The sequence below is a fragment of the Pogonomyrmex barbatus genome, unplaced genomic scaffold (genome assembly GCF_055798465.1).
Source record: "Pogonomyrmex barbatus isolate J1 unplaced genomic scaffold, ASM5579846v1 scaffold13, whole genome shotgun sequence".
In the NCBI taxonomy this organism is placed as follows: domain Eukaryota; kingdom Metazoa; phylum Arthropoda; class Insecta; order Hymenoptera; family Formicidae; genus Pogonomyrmex; species Pogonomyrmex barbatus.
The window spans coordinates 6,849,238-6,872,333 of NW_028297109.1; the positions used below are offsets into that span (position 1 = coordinate 6,849,238).

Consider the following 23,096-nt stretch of genomic DNA (forward strand, 5'->3'; position numbering starts at 1 on the left):
TTCCGATACGCGCGACGATGCAGGCCAGGGTCATTGACGGATAGTAGCGCAGAGATTTTGTTTGATGAAGACGAGATTACGTGACCGACAACCGAAATCGGACTGGAGGCTGGATGAAGAGAAGGTCCGTCCTTCGTTCTGATCCGTCAGCTCAGGAAATTTCCGCGGGATTTTCAGCATGATATATTTTCCCGATTCTCCCTCGACGATCGTTTGGAAAGGTAAAACGTCCACCGCTCGATGCGACGAACGTTTCCATGAAACAACGGTGCGTGTACCGCTAGACAGGAAGACGCTCAAGAAAAAAAGGCGAGCGTATTTCAATTTCTCGCGTTAAAAAAGAATTATTCATTTGCCCTCTAACGAAATTCACGCGGCAATGACAGTATATATATATGTGATATTGATACGATTTACAGTATGCAGCTTGATTTCCCTTTATGGTTTTCTATCTACATTTACTATCAAACTTTTATCAAATCCTTTTTATATAATTTTGTGATAAAAGCTCTGATGTTTTTTAATTAATTCCATTTGTTTCGCAAGTTGTTGTTCTGTCTCTCTCATTTTCAGAGAAGAAGCTAGGTATCTCCACGGTACGTAAGCAGGATTTAAGCGAACCTACCTCGTACCGCTCTGGCCGAACAAAACACCGGATTACAAACAACAAGGACGTAGCAAACCGTAGATTACTTCTTTGAGCGCGGCGCTAATCTTCGCGGTGGGACATTTCGAAATTCACCGTCTTTATCTCGTGAATCATCATCATTCTCATCCTCATCCTCGTCCTCGTTCTCATCGTTGTCACTGTCGTCGTCGTTGTCGATATGTCGACCGTCGATTTCAATTAATCGATCCTGCTATCGGCGTCGGAGGCGTGACGCGAGTGCGCGTGTCTCCCGCCCCCCCAAAAAGTTGACAATTATAAATTCCGAATCGGTCGTATGTCGGTGGTAATAATGAAGGCCCGACATTATCTATTATGCTTACAGATTAATTATTGCTAATAATTATCATGAATAATATGGGTCGCGCGACGAGTCGCTTATTCATATTCACAATGATGCCAGCAAGTCGTCGTCGTGAATATGTTTATTAGGCGCGCAGCGGCGCGAAATGAATAACCTCTCTAACTGATTTCGACAGCAATCACGAGCCCGGCATCGATCTCGCGAATCGACACCTCGGGAGAGCCGCTCGCTATTGCGCGCGCCTGGTCGACGCCCATAAAATAATATTTGCAACGGCGTCATCGATCGTTTTGTATACATATATATATGTATATGTATATATACCTCCCTCAAAGACCGCGGCTCGCTTGCCGTGAAGAGATGAAATATGTACGCACGCGGTAGGACTGTAATGGAAATAGATTTCTCTTTGGCAGAGCGCCGACGGACGGACGGAGATCCTAGGAGATATAATTGGAACGAATTCTTTTTACATTCCGTTAATACCACCGTTACCGTATTACTGTAATGAAAAATTCACGCGGGGAAGAGGTAGAGATAATACTCCTCCCCCGTTCGTTGCTTTCTATGCGTTTTACAGTAAGGGCACTACAGGTAGATTGGGCAACAATAGGAAAATCATTCATTATATTTGAATAATTATACTTTTCGGCATACTAAGAATTTTTAGCACTTATTTAAGTTTTTAACAATGGTCAGTTGTTTCTCGCGTTTATTAGGAACAACGCTCTATATTTAACATCATTGAATAACAATACATAAGATGTCAAATAGGCTATATTTTTTTCAAAATTCAAGGTTTAATATAAAGATTTTGCAATCTTAGGGATTTTACAGTAATTAGATAAAGTAAATAATAGTAGATCTCAAAAGATCAATATCAGGTTCAATTGAGATTAAATACGTCCGCGGGTATCTAATTGAATCAATATATATATATATTGATAGGGTATATTATGGCAATTCGAAACATACAGATAAATGTTTTTATGGCACATGCAATTCAATATGTATAAAAAATAAAATTAATAAACAATAACTAAAAAAGAACAATAAAAGAATTTTAATCTTTATTCTAAATATTTTATTTAGATGAGAAAAAATATTTGGCACAAGCTTTAAAAAAAGCAATAATTGCTGTTAAAAAAAGAAAATTTTCATTGATCATTTTATTTTTAAACTTTGCATTCTTTTATTTAAAAATAGATTTAAATGTATCGTAATTCTGAAGTGTCTATATTCATCTATATAGTAGTATATTCATCTAGTTGATTCATATTTGGAGCTCGAAAACAGAAATAGATCATTGTTGTAATTTCATTATTTACATTACAAATTAGATACTACTATTTTCAAAAATGAAATAACGCTTTCAAAAACGATAAAATATTTCGAGACTTAATTTGTGACTAGTAGACCCAAGGTCTAGTTTGCTAATCATTTATATTATTTTATTTAACTGAAATTAAATTTAATAAGTTATATTTATAAAACATTTTTTACTTTAACTAATTACACTTATTAAATCTTTTAGTTTCACAGCTGTCTGGAAAAAATATAAATTTTTATTCTTATAGTGATTCACGACTGGTATCTTTACCCTACGAGAGAATCGCGCCTTTTTAATCGAAAGTTTTTCCCAAGACAACTCAAAATCCCATGTTCTTTTTTTTTTCGATACAAAAACGTTATGACAAGCACAAACAAAAAGAATATAGGAGCAAATAATTATATGTTTGTATCTAAACGCACCAATGCATTAGGTGGACGAAGCTTCTATGTTGCGCTTGTGGACACGTGGAAACGCGAATGGAGAACTCTCACGAGGCGGCGGCCGCCTTTTTTTCCCACCTGAAACGCATTATGAGACGTGGGGAGGGAACTTAATTCATAACTCGACTCACGACTACGAGTTTCCCCGCGGCTTGATTGTCATGCACGATCTCGCGACTAGAACGTGGCGCAAGCAAGCGAAGCAAGCCCGCAGTCGGTAATTAGTACACGCGCGTTTACATGCGCAGCTTATGAGCTCGCGCGCGCCTTATTGTCGCCGCTATGATGTTGAAACAGAAATCGATCGTCGCGATATCGCGTCAGTGAGTCACTTCGACGAAAATCTATCTCGCAATCGAACACGGATTTTCTATTTTTACCGTGCAAAGCGTGCCACAAAATATAATATCGGAAAATATATCGATTCTATTAAACGCGATCTATTTATGCGGAAGACGTTTTCCCGATCGTCAGAAATTCTCTAGAGACCCTCACGCGATCGTAGATTAGAATTTGACAGGCGCAACGGTCGTGGATGAACAATTTATACATGCGAAATGTGCACCGACGCATTCGCTGTGTGTAATACATTATTCTTGCGCGATGTATACCTATTCATTATCGTCGGCGGGTATATTTCGCACGCGACGAAAGACATTACGTTTTCACTAGGCGAATCTCGCGTGATGCGTTATGTGGAGCGACGTAATTATTAGCGGCAGATTTATAATAAATAGCGAGTGATTTCATAACTTGGGCTAAATGACATTGGAAAGTGAAGACTCGCGTATCTCGAGACTCTCATATAACTCACGAGTTTAAATATCAAGCTTTTTAATAATTTTTAATAATTAAAAATGTAGAGTCAGCATCTCTCCCTCTCCCGCATTAAAATTTTATTTCTAGTTTTGATCTTAGTTTTAAAAATTTTATAGATCCTAGAGGATTGCGATAGAAGTGTATTTTATATAAATTGCTCTTATTTTACTTATTTGTCTGAAATAAGTAATAAATGAACAATTTCCTTATTTTTAAAGAGGAATTATCTTTAATAGAATTTTATAATTCTAAATAGGGGCTGTAGATATTAAGTTATATAAAAAGAAATCTATTTTACTATTTACAGTATCAAAACAGTAAAAATCTTAATTGAGATTAAAACTATGAGAAAAATTTCAAGGTGGATTATCAACTATTGCTCTGCCGAGTCTTTTGTTCCTCAAAGGACCAGCGCATTCTTGTATAATGCCGTGGATGTTATTATCACGAGATAGGTACAAAGATAGGTAAATAATGCAAATTGAATAATCAGAATATATATACGATCAGTCTTCTTCTATCTCGGCAAATGTTTTCATGAAAGTTGATTCCGTTCGCGTTTTGCGCGCAAACGCAGCTCGCGCGAGGGTTTTGTCAAACGAAGCGACGCGAACGGGACAGATGGGACATTCGTTGTCGTGCACACCGGGAAAAATTCGGCCGTATTACGTCGCGTATGCTTTTAACGCCACGGTTTACGGTACGGTGCGCATTTGGAACGCGCGATTTTTTTAATCGGACGGCGCGGCTCAAAAGTCGCGCTCAACAGCGACGCGTTACAACGCGCGCTGTCGCGAGCTATCGCGAGATGAGAATGCAAATTACACGTGCGATTTGCGCGACGACAACGCGACTGCCGTCCCGAGAGATTTATAAACGTTGCCGTGTGTGCTGGAAGTCGTCGATAGAAGTCGAAAATTGCGTCTCGCAGTCTCCGTCACGCGCGTCGCTTGATTAATTATCGTCCGTTCCTACGATCGTCGCACGCGAACGCACGAATCTTAATCATCTACTTAATCATCCTTAAAGGGAACGAAATTGAGAGACCGAGAGAAATCCTTGAACGGTGTTTCGCTATCTAGATCGTCCGAGCAAACAGCTCGAAGTGGAACGCCTTTCGAAACAATCATGGGACGATGAATCTCCCTGGTTTTTCCGCAGGAACTGCTGCTGGATGTGCTGGACCTCGGCGGCGCCGAGATAAATCCCGTCAAAATAACCGGGGAATCTTTATTTTTTTTTTCCGATTTTTTTCCGATATAATAAGTTATTTTTTTTTTCATCGGAGTCTCTACGGTGGAAGTATATCTCGAATAAAAAGTTTATTTAAAGCTCAGGTACTACAATACTTGGATAGAGGCAGCTGTCGTTCTGCCATTAATTTTCTCCATTTCATTCGAAGTTCAATGGGGATATCGCTGGATTCGTCGTTGAGTTTTGTCGTACGAGCAGATCCGCGACGTGCTCGCGAAACTCGGAGGGAGAAAAATTCTTCCTTATTCGCCTTTGGAGAGGGATGTACGAGCGGTAATTGAGACGATGTCCGGTGGGGGTTTGTTTTCAGAAAAAACCCGCCGTGTTACTTCCATTCTCTCCCACCCGTCAACTTGTTCCGGCCTTAGCCCCTACACGGGAAAGAATGCCCCCTAGTTTTCCTTTTGCTATCCTTTTGCGTCGGTCGTTCGATCGATGTCGTGTCCAAGGGATGATAAAAATAAAGGGGACGAGATGCGGAGACAGGAAGAGACAGAGAGAGAGAGAGAGAGAGAGAGGACGAGGGAAAGAGCGTAAAACCACGCATTGCCTTCGCTAACCAGCCGATTTTTTGCGACACGCGCAACCGCGTGCGGTTATTGCTTTTTAGCGCATGAAACGTTTTATTGTCCATTATACTGGGGTATTGAGGGATGAGAGAGTACGTAGATAATAGATCGAGAGAGGGAAGAAAGGGGGATGCCCATTTCCGTCGCGAAATAAATGGAAATAAAAGTGACGAAGAAAACGTGACCAACTGATGCTCGTGGCTCGAGCTTCTGAATCATCTCCGTTTATCATTATCAATAATTAATATTTAATCGGCCATGAAATATTAAAAAAGAAAAATACGAAATAGAATATTTTCAACTTGTAATCTTCTTATCCACGACAGTACGTTACGTATACAATATATGACAGTATACAATATATACAGACTGTCAAAATTGCTATCTTCACAAAGATAACTGTTCACTGAAATGAGCAAGAGAGAGAACCAATCAACATTGCGGAAAAACAATTAATTTCGACATGTTCGAATATTGATTTAATATACTTTTGTTAAGAAATAGGCTAGCGAATAGGAATAATTATTTATATGTAAATGAAAAAGGGGTGTGCCGGAAGTGCAAACGAACCATCCGGGCATCTCTTCCTGATCTGTAACTTCTTCGAATCGTTACTCGCGGGGAGAGTCGGCGCGATGTTTAATCTGATAAATCAGCCATGGAGAACTTTAGCGTCTTCGCGGCGCTACGTTAATTATGCTACGTAAATAGTCAAAGGATGGTTTGGAAGGAAGCGGATATCGATGCAATTTGCTCAAATGGGAGAGGGTGGATGGAAGCAAATTAAGTTCATCTGAGGAAAACGCATCTGCGGATCGTCTGCGAATCGGTTTACAATTTATGCGCGTTTAATTAGAGAAGACCGATGACCTTCGCAAGCGTCTTCGACGTTCTCCATTCACTCTCTACGCTATAATAATTCACGCCCCAAGAGAATCACGCACTCGTGGAGGCCGATTCGAGTGAGCCCGTGAAACGAGATAAAGATAAAAAAAAAAGGAAAAAGAAACAAAACACGCAGAAGAGTAGAGCCTGATGAAGAATAAGCAACGGAAGCTCTCTCTCGCTTTTGATTTACACTCCAAACTTTTTCCTTTCCCGTTCCTTCCTAGCTTCTGCGAAGACACCATTGGTTTTCGCCGCGGAGACTCACCTGAGACGATGGTCAAGAGAAACGCTGCACTCGCGATGGCAATCGTCACGCAGAGGAGCCTCATATTATATATATATCCCTCTTCTCCTCCGCTCGTCCGCTTCTACCCTCTTCCCCTTCGCCCACGACCTGCACCTCCGTGTTGGCACTTAAGGGAGAGCCTACGGTCGCATCGTCGATTCGCTTCGCGGCGGGACCGACCGACACGGAGACGCGATTGGTACTCGCGTCGGCAAACGGAACGGACGACTATCTTTGCGGTCGAGTATGCGACCGGTCGCTCGGTACGTGAAAGACTGAGGAAAGGCTCGTGGCCAAGCGTTATTAGCCTCGCACTGCGGCCCACTCGTGTGCCACGGGGCCTCTCTCTCCCTGCCGTTCCATTCTGCGCTCCGACGAGAGAGGAACCCGAAGATTCTTTCTTTCCCTCTGCGGAGGAATCCTCCTCGAGGCGAGAGATCGGCGCGAGCCGACCTTCTGCCATCGAGTTACCGCGATACCGATCGGCAGTAACGATCGTCCTCGCGCTCGCGGAATTTACAAGGAGACACACCGTCGTATGAAAACATCCTCGTCCGACAAGCGAACCTTTCTTCCCGCAGATTCCCCGTCCGCGTAGGACGAAATACGAAACACACGCGAATGGAAATGCATGAATAAATTGTTTTAATAAAATACACGTCTCGACTTCACATTACGAAAGTATTACGAATTGACGGATTTCAAAGTAAATATTCATTTACATGATGCCGCGCCACCTTTGGCTACCGTGATAACTTTCTGGTTAAATAATAATTCAATAATTCCCGGGAGCGAGAGCCATGAGGCGATATAGCAATAGTGCATAATGTTGTACACTTTGTTGATCCCACCGATTTATTCTGCGAGGACGAAATGGCGGCGACCCGAGAGTTTGCTGAGGCAACACGGCGAATTTTTCTCGCGAACTTGAATCGGAACTCGCGAGAAAAGTGATACCTCACAAGAGCAGGCTCTTTCGCGATTCCGACGCGCTCGCGCAATAATAATATTTTTCCATATCGAGCCATTTGTACGAATAGACATGCATATATTATCAGCGAGTTGTATTATCGCCGATTGTTCTCCATATATCGCGTCATTTTTTTGGAATTCCATTTCTTGCTTCCTAAAGTGAAATTACTCGTTACTTTACATTTATAATGAAAACTTGTTGCCATTCTTTTTAATTTAGTCTTTTATCTCGTAAATTCACATTCTTTATCTTCATTCGTTGTTCTAAATAGTTTACGAATCCATAACATAAATTATATTTACATATTTCTACTTTATCTCAGATAATTCCGAATCGAAGTTTTTCTTCTACTTTCGACACTCATTCAGAATTTTTATTTTGATACTTCAACTAATTAGATTAACTTCTTTTGATATTATTTCTTTCTAGGACTGTGTTAAATCTTTAATCTTACCCTAGCACAACTATAAAGAAAAAAGCAGGAAATTAAAAAAGGAATATATATTTTTGTAATGCTATTTTTTTGCTAATTAGTTACTCTAGTTTCGATTTTTTCGTATTTGTATTTGTAGATTTGATTGTGCGGTACTCTGGTAATATTATTTCGTAAAAATATTAAATTTCTAATATATTTTGCGCTATGATGGAACAGCAAATTAATAATAAATTCTGGTATAGTTGTTTTTTTACACGATATATATTTTTTTATTATAGGGGTCTAGCTTATTGACAAGGCCCTCCTAACTTTGAACCCGATTTTCTGCTAAACGGCTGGAGCAACAAAATTCAAACTAGAGCAACAAATTAACAACAAATTAGCACATAAATAGCACATAAATAAATTTTGTGATGGGTGTAAACTCGATTTGCGATGATGGGAGATTTTCCAGCTTAATAAAGGCTTCTTAAAATCAAAAGTTGAATTAAAATTTCGATTCCGAAAATCACAATAACGATAATAATATTAACAGGCTATATATTTGATATTCTTTCAGAAAATAAAATCAATAGTAACATATAACAAGATACAAAACAATGAAAAACTGGAAGCAACAATCACTGAACATTTTGCACATCTTCACGGCGTTCTCCAAAACACGGAAGCGAAATTGATGAAACAATTACATGAGCAACGCGATTATCTCAAGAATAATTTAGACGACATCAAAGTACAACTACAAACACAGGAGGAAAAATTGAAGTTGACATTGCAGGTACGTTTCTCAAAAATATAAAATAATTGAAACTGGAAAATTATTTGCTACTTTCTCCAATGGAAATCAGTGCATTTATGTTAACAAGTTTCAAACAATTAATTAGTAATTTGCCTTTCTTCGACCACTCCTAATTAATTTTAACTTTCCAAAATTAAGCGAAAAAATATGAGATGATTTTAAAAATAATTAGATAATTGATAGGCAGAATGGAAGAGGATCGAACGGAAGCATTTTAATTAAATTCAGCTCGCCCTCTCAGAATTATATAATGTAGAAATATGTTCGTAGAAATCAATGATTTTATTTGCAGTAGTAGGTAGCTCATCCAATTCTGACTACTTTGACGCCAAAACTGTCTCGTCAGCATATTTATATTCTTTTCGTGACTTTTTCGCTTGTCTCAATGACTATTTCTTCATCAATCATCTGATGATATTGCTATTGGACGGTTCCGAGAGTATGACCATAACGTATCTTAGCGAGTAGTTCTCGTTAGAATTCGTTGAATATTCGTTCTTATCATACTTAATGAATATTTCAGTCAGTTTGTAATAAATTTGTGACATAAAATTCTTATTAAATTTCATAACAATATTTCCTGGGAAAAAAGAAATATTTAACATGTTCCGTATCGCACTAATTTTATATAATTTCTCATCCACACTGAATAATCCACGCGGTATGTTCATTACATTTGTTAAATAAAATGTATTCCATAATAATGAAAATGCTACAAAAATTATTAATTAAGAGAAAAGCCCAAAGTATATATTGCAATACCGCGATATATATTATAATTCTGTGCCGTCAAGTGATATTAAGAAATATCACATAATTTTTTTTATAGCTAAAATATTAAGTGGTTTGCATGAAAAGTCTCGTGGATCATTGGTAACATATGTAACATGGAACATGTTATTGTTAGGCTTATTCTTTTTAACTGAATTCGCACCGTTCATCTTTTTTTTTTCACCTCTCCACGTTAGAGAAAAAAAGAGACAGAATAAATAAAAAATTCAGTTAAAAAGAACAGGTTTTATATAACAGTTGAAAAATCGAATTTGATAACATTTGTTTATAGATTGCCTCTCATGCAAAAGAGATTTATCATAAAGTGGACATACGAAACGCGATAAACATCCTGAAAGAGATGACAGATCTTCCTTGCCACTTGATGTACAAGGATATGAATCAGATCTACGAACCAGAGTAAGTAATGAAAAGCAAAACTAATTAGAGAAACTATTTATATGGCGAGCGTTAAAACGTGCTAAATTCTTTTTGCTGACTCGCATATGTGACATATCTCGTCATTCTTTCACCAAATCGAATTATCTCTTTATTAATACAAGAAAAGTAAAATAGCCAAGATGAGCAAAGAAGATGTAAATTAAAATTACTTTTATATATAAAAAAGTTAAGAATTTTTTGAATTTTTCAGATGGACATTTTTTATTCTTTTTTATCATTTTTATTTTATCATTTATCATTATTGTATTTTATTATTTTAATATCATTGACTTATAAATTTTGTTATAGTTTTTGATATAAATTTAAAAAGTTTTTTAGTTTGTTTTGAATTTATTTATATCTTTGTATATTATTTATGTGATTTATTACGACAATTGAAAAAGAAATAAGTAGAAATGTTTTGTCCACTTTAACTTCCTTATAAATAAATTTAATTTATAACTGTTTTGCTCGTTCTTGTCCTGTTCTATTTTTTTTTATATTGTTTTCCAATGCGAGTCATTTTCTAATTTTTTTATTAATATTTTTTATTAACATTTTATTCTAATTTTATTATTTATATCGAATTTATGTCAAAGATACAAATTATTTTTACAATACATACGATCGCACGAAATGCAAGCGACTATCCGAATAATCTTATTTGTTAGTGCAATAAAGCGTTTTTTCAACAGATTTACTGCTGACCATTCCATTGTTGCAACTATAGAAGATCATTGTACAATCAAAATACCATCAATGTCATCTTATAGCCTTGTGCGAAGAGACGAACTACCAAAGAATTATATATTGTCGCCCTTACCGAAAAAACGTTTATGTGAGAATTTGAATTTTATTGCGATTTGAATGATTTCTTCAAAAATGGCACTTTCAAATTTGTCACGCTTTATAATTTTCTCTAATAAATCAAGCTAATATTTTTAATAGATTATTTTGAAGAAATCTTTTGCTTATTTCATGTAATTCTGTGAAATCAACAAACATTAAATGATCATGAAATGTTGTTAACAGCGATTTTGAAGAAACCATCATCGAGAGTATTGGCAATACAACCAAATAATTCGTTGTCAGCGACACCGATCAAGACGGAAGATAAGGCGCAAAAAAGTGAGTTAATTTGTTTATTAATCTTTATTTCTCAACTTAACTCTTTTTCTTTTTAAGGCATTTCTGATTGTAAGGTGGAGGTGTCGTACTTTGTTAATCCATCATACTTCTTCGTCCGAAAAGTGGCCACGAAAACGGAATTTCTGCAATTGGAGGAAGACCTAACAACATACGGCAACAACGAGCAGAATCTAGAGATGCCGATTAATATTAAGCACGGTATAAACGCATAATCTTAGTCGCTCACTCGACTCATTACTCGCGAGTGCATCTTTTTTATCCTGCTTATCATTTTACAGGTGATATATGTCTCGTCAAACATAGGGCAACTACAGAATGGTACCGAGGACGTGTAAAAGCAGTGTATACGAATGAGAATGGCGAAACATTGTACAATGTGATTTATATAGATTATGGTCATGAGGATTGTAATGTGATAACTTCGAGAGTACGAGAAATCCCTGAGCATCTAAACGTATTGCCACCACAGGCGATTCGATGCAGTTTACATGGCTTAATACCCAAAAGTGCTCATTGGACGAGTGCGAGCACGAATACTTTTCTAAAACTGACAAACGGAGCGTAAGCTTACTAAGTCTATAACCTTATTGTCTTTTTATTCTGTGTATACTTGAGACAAACATGTCTCCTTTAACCATTCGGAAAAATGTTATACGTTTCAGCGATTGCAGAATGTCTGTCATCGAATCCACGCCTGACATTCTCTACATAGATCTTTGCATTATCCCGAGAAATAATATGGGTCCGCAATCGATGTATAGTATTATGAAAGTGATGGATTATGCGCGTTTGGACGTTGAACACAGTTCGGTGAGTAATTTTAGAATCGTCAATAATAACTACACAAATAGTTAGAATCATTACCTATTATAATCCTAGTAAACAATTTATAATATGTCAACAAATTGGTTTATTGGCCAACAAATTTATTTAGAATTTTGCAATAAATTCTGTATTACCTATGTCCATAGCGAATTTGTATTTTGTCAGCAGAAATCGAATAAAATCTATAAATATATCTATAAATAATTCTAAATATTTAAAAGAAATAAATTAATCAAATGATATAAAATAACACATCCTGCTTGATTTCTACAATCAATTAATATTTTATTAGATTTCTGAAAAAATTTATAGCAGACACTTTGTAAAATCTGTTCTAATAGATTTGGCTATCAAATATTTTTCTGCTTTTAAAAATTATATGCTGACAGTCGAATTTTCAATCTAACTTTTAAAACTTTCTCTTGAGAAATCAAATAAGCGTGCTTTATTAAATCGATTATGATAAATTTTATTCTTTTTATTTTATTGCATGTTTATATGCAATGTTTTGAATTAATTGCATTTTCTAACACAAGTTTTTTAGCAATCTTTCTCTCCAACACAAACAGTAGAATGGGAGTGAATGATAAATTTATAAGTTACAAAAATCGAACGAAGTGCAATTAATGCTGAATTGTATCGAGAAGATCTCAATGTCGTTATCTCGTCTCTTTTAATTTATATCCTGAATATTGAATTTTATATATATTTCAAGAGTGAGATTAAAGACACTTAATTCTCTTCACATTCGAAAATTAAAAAAAAAACTTATATCCTATTTGCAAAAAAGCATAATCAAGTTTATTGCCAAATTTTAGTCAAAGATTGCATCAATATATATTGTTCTTGTTCTTCATATATAGTATTTGTTTCTGTCTAACAAATGAAGATCTGTAGGTTGATAAAGGCTATGTATTCGTAAATTCACTATCTAGTATTGAACTAGTATTGAAAATCTATAATATACGTAACGTAAATTATATGTTTTCAGTACTGGCAGTGAATTTACGAATATAATCAAAATGAGGTGAATTTTGATCCTTCTCAGATTGAATCACATTATTCGAAAACAATAATTGCGCTCGTAAATAGGATATAATTCGATGATCATGAAAGATCTTACTTTGAGTGCGATATGTATTTGCAAGATAATGTTCGTATTCTTTTGCAGATGGAAGTATCAGAAAGTACTTACGTTTATAGTAAAGAAGAACTTACATTAAATAAATCGACATTTGTCACCATCAGTTGGGTTGTGTCACCAAGTGAAATTTATGTCTCGAAGGTAAGATGATTATAATCATTTATTCGTATAAAATTTTGCATTTTTTAAATTTTTATTTCGTTATAGAAAAAAAAAATTTGAAATTTTCTACTATTCTTTTGTTATTATATTTTTAATTAAATTTACACAGATTGTACGAAAAAATAGATTTTTGAAAATGATTGAGGAATTAAATGAATATTACAAAACAGAGGCTTCAGTGAAAATGATCGACGTGCCTCAAAAAGGTTAGTCTTATATAATAGATATTTAAGAATGAGATAATTATTTTATGGCTTAATATTTATTAATTATACACTTAATTTTATTGTTATAATGCTGATCTAAAAAATTACTTTGATGCTTCTAATTATTTAATTATTTTGAGTTGTGAAAAAGATTAAAAAGAATTTATTTCCAAAATTTGATTGTGTCTATAATTGCAATTCTAATGGTGTCATTCTTTCCAGATTTAGAAAATTTTTAATATGAATATTTTAATTTATCAGGTTTACCATGCGCTGCGCAATTTGAAGACGATACTTGGCAACGCGGCGAGATCATGAAAATAATTGATGAAGATAAAGTCAAAGTGTTTTTTGTCGACTGGGGATGTATTTCGATTCAAGACCGTGATGCAATAAGAGAGATTCCATCTAGATATACTTTGTTTAAAGCACAAGTAAAATAGTTCTTTTTTATATATAATTTTTAATAATAATTCTTTTTTATAATTTTTAATAATATAAAATGACGTAGATTAATCATTTTCTTTTGTTTAATTCCAGGCCATAAGGATAGCTCTAATGTACATATGGCCCGAAGCCAATGGAAAGTGGAAACCGGCGGCCATGAGAAGTTTGCAAGTTCTTATCAATGAAGCAGAAAATATCACAGTGAATCCACGACGAAGAACAGAGAACGGATACATCGGATGTATGTACTGTGATAATATGGATGTCAGTCGGCAGTTAAAAAATGAAGGCGTTGTTAACGAATTTCATGTGACGTGAGTGTCAGTGTTGTCTAAAATTTTGACGTAAAAGAATTTTATTCAAAAATGCTAATTTTTAATCATCGTTCTCTCTCTCTCTCTCTCCATCCTTTTCAGTAACAAATTTAAGAAATTACATAAGAAGTCACGATCGCCTGTTAAATATATCCCTGCATTACCAGAGAAGACCGATAGTACGGTCCAAGATTTTTGCGACTTGGACGATACTGTGAATAATAAATCCGTAAAAGACGAAACGATTAAAGATCCGTTCAAAGTCGAAGTGCGTATACAACGGGTAGTCACGCCGGACTGTATCTACGTTGCGCAAATGGAGCATGAGAAATCAAATGCGAAGATGATATCAGCGATGCAAAAGTTTTATGATAGCTATCTTTCCGAACCGCGAAATAAGTGGAACGAAGGCGCACTGTGCGCCGTGTACTCTCCAAAGGACAAGTCCTACTTCCGCGCGAAAATACTGAAGGTACAATCACCAGCAGAGGTGCTGGTCTATTTCTACGATATGGGTATCGAGGAAACGGTGACATTGAAGAATATACAAGTCCTCCATTCGAAATTCGCGAAGGAAGCGACGTATTGTTTTAAAGTGAAGTTGGCTGGTATTTTACCATGCGGCGGATCGTCCATGTGGCCATCATTATCATGCACGACTCTATCCGAAATCATACGTGATAATGCCAATTGTAAATTTTACATTACTAAACCGGTGAGTCTCTTGGATTTTTCTTTTAAAATTCATATTGTGAAAAAATGAAAAAAATATATATATATATATTAACTAGACTGCATACAAAATTAATTACGAATATAAACAATGACACATATGTTAAGATTCAGGAAAACATTTGCGATGGTACAATACCTGTCGAACTTTGGGTGAGACAGGCCAAAATACCAGGTCCATTAGCGCCGACTAAGATAGAGATTAATTCTATCAATCGAATGCTGGTGGATAAAGGTGTCGCTTTGCCGATTAAAAAGTAAGTAAAATCGATATTAAAAAGTAAGTAGAATAAAAAGATAAAAAGAAACTTATAAATCATATACAATGTTTGTGTGAATCAAAATCTTTAATTCAATTCAACAGCTACTTTGCAAAAGCTGACTCAATTCTCGCCACAGAATTTAAGAGACTGCTGGAAGAAAATCCCTTGTTTGTATCAACAGAAGAAGAAGAAGTAAAGTGGCTTAACAAGGTGCTGAATGCCGATAGCGAAATAGACGAAACGTTGATATCTCATAATGACCTATCAAATTGTGATATTAGTACTGATGTTTTAACCGATTTATCTCAAAACGCCAAAACTTATGATTCGACAAATCGGGAATGCTCGGTAAAATTTTCAAACTGGCTACCACCGATCGAAATAACAGAAGAAGTATTTCTCGCTGTACCGACGTACGTGGATAACAAATGCGTCGTATATCTGCATTCTAAAAAATATAGTATGTTGCTTTGATTATTAGTAATTTACATAAAATTTTACTTCAATCTCGCATGAAATTTTGCATTGATCTGTATCTCTATATATTTATATTATTTATATTACTATAAAATACAATAGTATCGTTTACTCGAAAACTATGTTATTTTATGTATTAACTGTTATGTTATTTGTTTATTTTTGTTAGATGCCGATCTGCTTAATTATATAGAGAATGAATTGCAAATTCATTATAAGAATATTAAGATAAACAAAGAAAAACAATGGAAGGAAGGAGATTTGTGTATTGCTCGATATCATCATAATAAAAAGTGGTACAGAGGTAGAGTTGTTCAAAATTTAGGAAATATATTGCAGGTAATAAGAGATTTATGTATTATTCTTATTATTATCACAGCATCACTTGATTTATTCTGTATCTGTAGGTGGAATTTATCGATTATGGCAATATGGAAGAATGTGAGATACAGGATGTATCGGATCATGTTAGATTAGGTCATATTCCTATCCAGTGTACAAAATGCGTCATCAGCGGATTAAAACCTGTAAATGAATTTTATTACGATATCTTTGATTTATTATATAGTTTCACATTGATTCGCAATGATTTTTTCTAAATTTCTCTTTCATACTACAGGCATCCGCAAATGGCAAATGGATGTTGCACGATTTGGATCGCATACATGCACTCCTTGTTGATCAAGAATGCAAAGTGTCTATTTTACAACGACAACTCACACATTTAATTGTAGGTTAAAAAGACAGTAGCTTCAATTATAAACCTTGACTATTAAACCTTATTCTCTAGTTTGACATTTTTAATAACTATTTGTAGGTCTCAATAACGTTACTGAAACCATGGAAATGCGATCTCCTTTTATATCTTGCAAATCATATGGATATGAGTATTGAGATTAAACGTAAGGATTGGAATGATTCAGAAAATTCTGACAATGATGAAGATTTGATATCAAACTTCACCAGAGATGTTGTGATTGAAGAGATAGTAAGCGATTATGAAAAATGTATAACTGATACTTCAGATAAATCTTTGGAAACGTATACGCAGGGTTTTATGTTCGATAATAATTTGATTAGCGGTAATTTAGCAAAATCTTCGAACGCAAAGTTTGAGCAAGCCGAGAGCAAGCAAACATCTGATTCCGAAAGTGTGTCTTCGATAGACATGATCACTGTGAACAAGCATTTGATCTGTTCGACGCCGCAAGCACAATCATCTGAAGAAGAAGAGTGCTTTACCTCATATAAACGATTGATCATTCCACAAGAAACAAAATATATTGAATTAATATTATGTTGCAACAAAGACCCCATTACTTCATTTGCACGAATAGCGGAGAACAACGATGATATGTTCTCCAATGTGGGTATATACAAATTTATTAAATACATCTGACGTAAAGAATCGATTTAATTCTATATTTATCTTTTAGATATTTCATGAATATTATCTACAATACGAAGCCATAATGTCGAATTTGCAAACCGATGCTTGTCATCAACCATTAATCGCGACTTTTGCAAAGAGTAAATAATCTCTTATAATAATATTTAATAAGATTAATAACTAATATTAAAAATTGAATTGACGTGACACAATATGATGAAATAGTTAATATTTATTATTTTCCTTAGATACTCCATGCGTTGCGAAATTTATTGATGATATGTGGTACAGATGCATCATCACGAGTAATAAAAAAATTCCGAACTCTGAGTACATAAAGATCTCATTGTATTATATTGATTTCGGTAATCATGAAGACAGAAAGTTAGATTTATTTTCCAAGTAAGACATTAATACTTATCGATATTTTTTATTATTTTTTGAATTGGGAAATGTATCATTTAAAATACATAAAAATAAAATATTCTAGAAATCATGATTTACATGTACCAAAGGAAGAATGGCTGGAATTGCCCGCTATGGCTATTAAATGCACGTTTTGGGGACTAAACTTCGTCTCTAATGATATTGGTTTATTAGCATCAAAGTTAAATGAAATATATAATCAAGCTGTTGTAGCCCGAGTTAAGGTAAACTTATTTAGAATTTTTTTAGTTTATTAGAATTTAAAGCTCATAGGAAAACGTGTTAATTATTATCGTAGGAGATCGTCGATGGAGATAGTCTGAGTGTCGAAATATATAAGGATAAAACATGCGAAGAACTTTTTTACGCTCACTTGATAAAAGAAGGTCTATATCAATTTAAAAAACCTAAAGAAGACTGAAGATTGCGAAAATTCTTTGCGGAATTTAGGATTGTTTTATTTAAATGATATTTAAATAATTTCGTAAAATGAGAACGAATTCAAAATCGTAAACATTTAATTTTTTACACATAAATAAACGTTCTATTTAGAAAGTAAGAAAGCTATTTCAAAATTTTATTTTGTGAAGAAGTAGTATTGTAGTTGTACATCACACATTTTGATATTGTATTTAATTTCAAAAAAACATTTAAAGATTTTTACGTTACCATACGACATTGTTTCTTGTATTAGCGTTGTGTACTTTTTGCAATTTGTTCCTTTAGTACTAGAATACTTTGTCTCTGTTCAGGTGGAAGCATTGCAATCTGTTCATCTGATAACTGCAATACTTGCATTATCAAAGCCGCCTACAAAACAAAAATAAATTATAATCTATTTAGAAGTATAGTCTAATATATACTTTTGGACTTAGAATTGATACATATTAATATTGTCTCTCCTATTCCTTATTTTGTAACAAGTCTTCTCGTAGCATTGGACAATTTCAAGGATAAAACTAGTTTGATGTCGTTACAAGTTTTTGACATGTGTTTATATATATATATATATATATTTTTTTTTTTAATAAATATATAAAATTTTACTTTTTTATATACATATAGTCACATAATATATAATTACATAAATTCACTTTTTGATAATAAAAAATATACACACACACACACACAAAATTATTAAATTATACATAATCATAATTCTATATCTATGTATATAATTATTAAAAGTATCATTATACAAAAAAATTATGTGTGATTATATAATTGAAATAAAATAAATTTATAAAATATAAATAATACTTCCTACAATAGTAAAAACTTTTAAATAAAGTTAAACATATATCAAAGTTGACATATGTCAAAAATTTCTCAGACTAATTTTGTCCATAAGCTCAATTGTCGAACATTATGAAATAAGAAGTAGAAAAAATAATACTAAAGTATAAATACTGATATATTTCTATTTCCAAACTCAAATTCTATACAGCACTAATTTAGAATATAGATTATATTTTTTTATATACATGAATGTATGTATGAATTTAATAGCAAATTAACTTGATCATCATGTGGATATTTATATATCTGACGAAGTTATCCGACTTGACATACATATATATAATAGTTCCTTTTGTATTTTTTATATATGAATTTTTTATATATGAACCACGATGTCAATTTTGTTAGAAATAATATACTTTTTGGAATGAATTAAACGAATTTCTCAAATAAATATATTGCAAGATAATCTTATCATAGAAAATATTTTATCGCAACATACTTTCTCTTGATCGGATGCGCCACTGGGAATATTTCCCGCTGGAGACATTCCGGCTACTAGCCTCGTGGTTGCAGAACTCGTGGGCTGCGAAAGCGCAGCGGCAGAGCCGGTTGTGTTACTAGTTACGGTACTCGATGCTGGCACGGTTGGTGCAGCAACCGGTCTTGGAACAATTGGTGGTGCGACAGGAGTTGCTACGATTAAAAAAAAACAAAAATTTAAATTTTAAGTCTAAATCTTACAGCATTTTTGATTGCAATGAATTTTGATCCGAATTAGTGCACTTCCTATATTTGTTTTTTTCATTCGTTCTTTTTTTAATGCTCGCACTCTATGTTCATATCTTTAGGTGCAGGAAATGAACTATGACGACATAACTCAAATCAAAATTCATTGCAATCAAAAATTCTATTAAATCTGAACCAATTCTAAAAGAAAAATTATATTTAAATTATATCAAAAAGCAATACATGTAATTGTAAATGTAATTAAACATATATCAAGATCGATCAATTTATATCAGTAATAAGTGTTCGTATAATTGTATGTATATATATATATATATATATATATATATATATATATATATATATACAAAAAAATGAAAAAACATACGTACGATTAGATTTGGTAATTCTAGGATCAATGGGGATCCTCGAATCTCTAAGATCCCGTGAATCTCTGTTGAATCTGTCGGACCTTGGGTCGCGATAAAAGCTGAAAATATAATATTAATTTAGTATAAGAAAAAAATAATGAAATTTATTTAAAACATGTATGAGACCTCTCGATTCCTTCCACGGAAAGAGTGCTGTAAAAAAGAGTAACTTTTTCAATTACATAATCTACAATCGAATCTTTTGATCAACGTAAGATTCACTTACTTATCTGCGATATTAAATGCATTTGCCCCTCTTGGATCGGTGGCAGCTGGTATCACTGATGGCGCACTGACTGGTGCAGGTTGAGTTTGGGGCGAGCCTCTTAAATCTTGATCCATCCTAGCTACACGTGGATCTAATTGTCTGTCTAGTCGAAGATCTACGTCTTGACCTGTTTTTGAATTGAATTGATTAATTAATAAATTGAACGTTAAAATTTAACAATGTTCAAAAAGATTTCAATTTATGTAGTATGTGGCAAATGAGAATAAGAGCAAATTACGTTAATTCATTAATAATTTACTTTCATATCGGAATGACTAAAGAGTAGTTTTTTATGATAAATAATTCTCTTTTATGATAAATAATCCCTAACAATAATTAATAACAATAATAATTGTTGCAGCAAGATAGATTTTATTTGCCACATTCAAAACATTTACGCATATAAAAAACGTAAATAATAATTGATCAAACATAAGAACTTTAAAATAACAATTTTGTGTTTTTAATAATTCTCAATTTGATTAGTCAATTTCTTTGCCATTAAAGTCCTCTTACTTTTTATATGCCACTAACTTTATTTTGTAATTATTGGAAGCTTTCTGCTAAGATTGGATAATTTCTAGATTTAAAAATAATATCCAAGACAGAAAACCCTTAATAGTTATAAAATAAGAACAGGAATAAGAGATTCAGGAACAGAAAATTACTTTTGATTAATGAAAAAAACTTATATATTGAAACATAGCTTCTTATATATCAAAATTTAATTCTCTAGTCTTCTTTATGTTTAATTCCTTATTTTTTTTTCATCGTATGTCGTTCTTAAACATTCTGTTCAATTTTACCTGCGAAAATGGGAGCTGGGGCGTTGACAGGTGGCGGAGGTCGTGGCGCCCAAGGCTCCTCGATTCGCGGTTGTATTTGCGGAATTGGTTTATCCGACGGTGTCAGCACACCTGGGATGGGATTAGCTTTGTGCAACATACTAACTGCCGTATGTGGATCCACTATCCTCATGACCACTTGCGCTTGGAGCAGAGCATAAGCCAACTGAGGATTCTGTAGGAGCATCTGACGTGCTTCATTTGGATTATTCTGCACGCAGAGTTTCATCTGTTTCATCAATTCGAACATTTGCTCCGGTGGTAAAGATGCCACCGCTTTGCTTATTGCCTCTGGTGCTTTATCTGATTGTACAGCTTCTCCATATGGATTCTCTGTATTTTGTCCCTGTAAAAGACTTTGCATCTCCATGCGACTTTTTTCAGTGCATGCATTGTCCACCCGTAATGTTCGTCCACCGATTTCATATCCATTCAAGTTTCTCATAGCACTCAAAGCTGTCTCTTGGTCTTTATATTCACAGAAGCCATATCCCTTAGGCTTGCCTGTCTCACGATCAAAGACTAATCTGTTTACAATAATATATAAATTATCAGCAGATTCTCGAAAATATAACAATAAAGGAATGGTAACTAACAATCAAGCACTGTATCGTAAAAATTTCTAATGAACCTATTTATTTCATTAAAAATCAAAATACACAATACTGTCTTTTGAATGCTTATTCAAATTTTTGACATTTGATATTTTTATTTTAATTAATTTTAACAACCGGAAATTTTTGTCGTTTACAAATACTTGTCCAACTTCGATTTCTTGTGATAAGCAACTAATTTGCAATTTTTATCTTATTACAACTATGCATTTAAAACAAAAATTTGAAGTATCACCTATATATATATATATATATATATATAAAGCAAGAATTTGTAGAAAAAATTAAAACTAATTTTGATGAATTGTTAAATGCAATTAATTAAATAAAATTAGCAAAATGTGATAGGCTCACTTGAAGGATAGCACCGGTCCAACTTCACTGAAGATATCTTTCAGATTCTCTTCTGTAGCCTCGTACGGGATATTCCCGACTGTAAAGCAATTGTAAACATTGCAATAAATTAATTATATCACAGATGGAATAAAAGATGTAGTGACTTGTATGTTAAATTACTAACCAAAAACACTTCGCATCGACTTGTCCATCAGGGACTGATCCGAAATAGTTGAATTGCTCATTTTTGTGCTTTTGTTTCTCCCTGATTTCTGTTGAAAACTTAATAATAATAATATACGAAATACTTGCAAGTATCCGTCGAAACTTGCAGCAACAACTTCACACCAGTTCAATACTATTGATGCTGTTGATTACAGTCCCTTTCATAAGATTATCCGCTGAAATGACTCTAACGCCTCAGTCGGTGTGACAGTTTCCTTTAGTTTATTGTCCACTCACATCGACCGATACTTAGGAATTTTCCAGTGGATCACCTATCAGATGTAATATTTAATCAATCAGTAAACAATCAGTTACCACTCGATTTAAATTATTGAAAAATTGTTTAAATGTAATGAAAGTTTTAAAAGTTTTAAAATGTAACTTTAATTTATTATATAACTGATTATATGATGAATTTAATAACATAATTTATTGTATATCTTAAAACAGAAAAGTTGAAATTAAAGAATGGAATCAATATAGCATTTCATAGCATTTCAAATATTATTAATTAAATTAAAAAGTTATGTTAAAAGATTTATATAGCAATTTAAATTTAGCAAAGTTTTAATTTTTTAATAAAGTTTTTAATTCTTTTTACTTAAATTTATATAATTTAATTAATGTACTTTTAAACTAATATTATTTTTAAATTTTTATATATATTATCTTTAATAATATACATGAAAGTTATTATATTAATTTATATATTTTGAAAATATATTTGTTTCAATTATTATCAGCTATAAATATTGATAAAAAGCAAATATGTATAATTATATATATATATAAAAATTATGTAAAGTATTTATTTATTTATATATACGGTATTTATTGTATTTATATATTTTTTTATTTTTTCGTAATATATTATATTTTTTATATACTTGTGAC

At 33.5% G+C, this 23,096-nt stretch overlaps 2 protein-coding genes across 7 annotated transcripts in view; one reads left to right on the forward strand and one right to left on the reverse strand.

Annotated features, from left to right (window-relative positions):
• qin (tudor domain-containing protein qin) overlaps positions 1-18,360 on the forward strand; it is a 151,717-nt gene extending 133,357 nt beyond the window's left edge. For 3 of the 5 annotated variants that reach the window (XM_089072401.1, XM_089072405.1, XM_089072407.1), the window contains 22 exons: positions 8,529-8,747; positions 9,832-9,959; positions 10,676-10,818; positions 11,013-11,108; positions 11,166-11,327; positions 11,408-11,690; positions 11,792-11,939; positions 13,126-13,239; positions 13,370-13,466; positions 13,728-13,900; positions 14,007-14,227; positions 14,330-14,942; positions 15,068-15,216; positions 15,324-15,682; positions 15,869-16,038; positions 16,107-16,226; positions 16,319-16,429; positions 16,517-17,065; positions 17,136-17,229; positions 17,338-17,491; positions 17,580-17,739; positions 17,814-18,360. In XM_089072401.1, the coding sequence (XP_088928527.1) occupies positions 8,529-8,747; positions 9,832-9,959; positions 10,676-10,818; positions 11,013-11,108; positions 11,166-11,327; positions 11,408-11,690; positions 11,792-11,939; positions 13,126-13,239; positions 13,370-13,466; positions 13,728-13,900; positions 14,007-14,227; positions 14,330-14,942; positions 15,068-15,216; positions 15,324-15,682; positions 15,869-16,038; positions 16,107-16,226; positions 16,319-16,429; positions 16,517-17,065; positions 17,136-17,229; positions 17,338-17,491; positions 17,580-17,739; positions 17,814-17,936 (4,386 nt within the window). In that variant the 3' untranslated portion in view covers positions 17,937-18,360. Of the gene's footprint in view, positions 1-580; positions 722-6,527; positions 6,824-8,528; positions 8,748-9,831; positions 9,960-10,675; positions 10,819-11,012; positions 11,109-11,165; positions 11,328-11,407; positions 11,691-11,791; positions 11,940-13,125; positions 13,240-13,369; positions 13,467-13,727; positions 13,901-14,006; positions 14,228-14,329; positions 14,943-15,067; positions 15,217-15,323; positions 15,683-15,868; positions 16,039-16,106; positions 16,227-16,318; positions 16,430-16,516; positions 17,066-17,135; positions 17,230-17,337; positions 17,492-17,579; positions 17,740-17,813 lie in introns of those variants that run through there. The other 2 variants (XM_089072406.1, XM_089072402.1) reach the window with 2 other exon arrangements.
• Positions 18,072-22,383, reverse strand: CstF64 (cleavage stimulation factor subunit 2 CstF64). 2 transcript variants are annotated; one of them, XM_011634462.2, is made up of 8 exons: positions 22,162-22,383; positions 21,996-22,074; positions 20,989-21,554; positions 20,141-20,309; positions 20,041-20,067; positions 19,876-19,973; positions 19,257-19,450; positions 18,072-18,325 (listed from the first exon to the last, which is right to left on the reverse strand). In XM_011634462.2, the coding sequence occupies exons 1-8, from the start codon at positions 22,220-22,222 to the stop codon at positions 18,206-18,208; spliced, it is 1,314 nt and encodes a 437-aa protein (XP_011632764.1). In that variant the 5' UTR covers positions 22,223-22,383; the 3' UTR covers positions 18,072-18,205. The 2 variants fall into 2 exon arrangements, with proteins under 2 accessions (XP_011632764.1, XP_011632765.1); XM_011634463.2 differs by lacking the exon at positions 20,041-20,067.
• Between the last annotated feature and the right edge of the window lie 713 nt (positions 22,384-23,096).

Coding starts and splice junctions, on each gene's coding strand:
- CstF64 (XM_011634462.2), bottom strand. CDS start 22,222: ATGAGCAATTCAACTATTTCGGATCAGTCCCTGATGGACAAGTCGATG. Junction 21,555..21,995: donor GGACCGGTGCTATCCTTCAA/GTGAGCCTATCA, acceptor TATTGTAAACAG/ATTAGTCTTTGATCGTGAGA. Junction 19,451..19,875: donor TAGAATTACCAAATCTAATC/GTACGTATGTTT, acceptor TTTTAATCGTAG/CAACTCCTGTCGCACCACCA.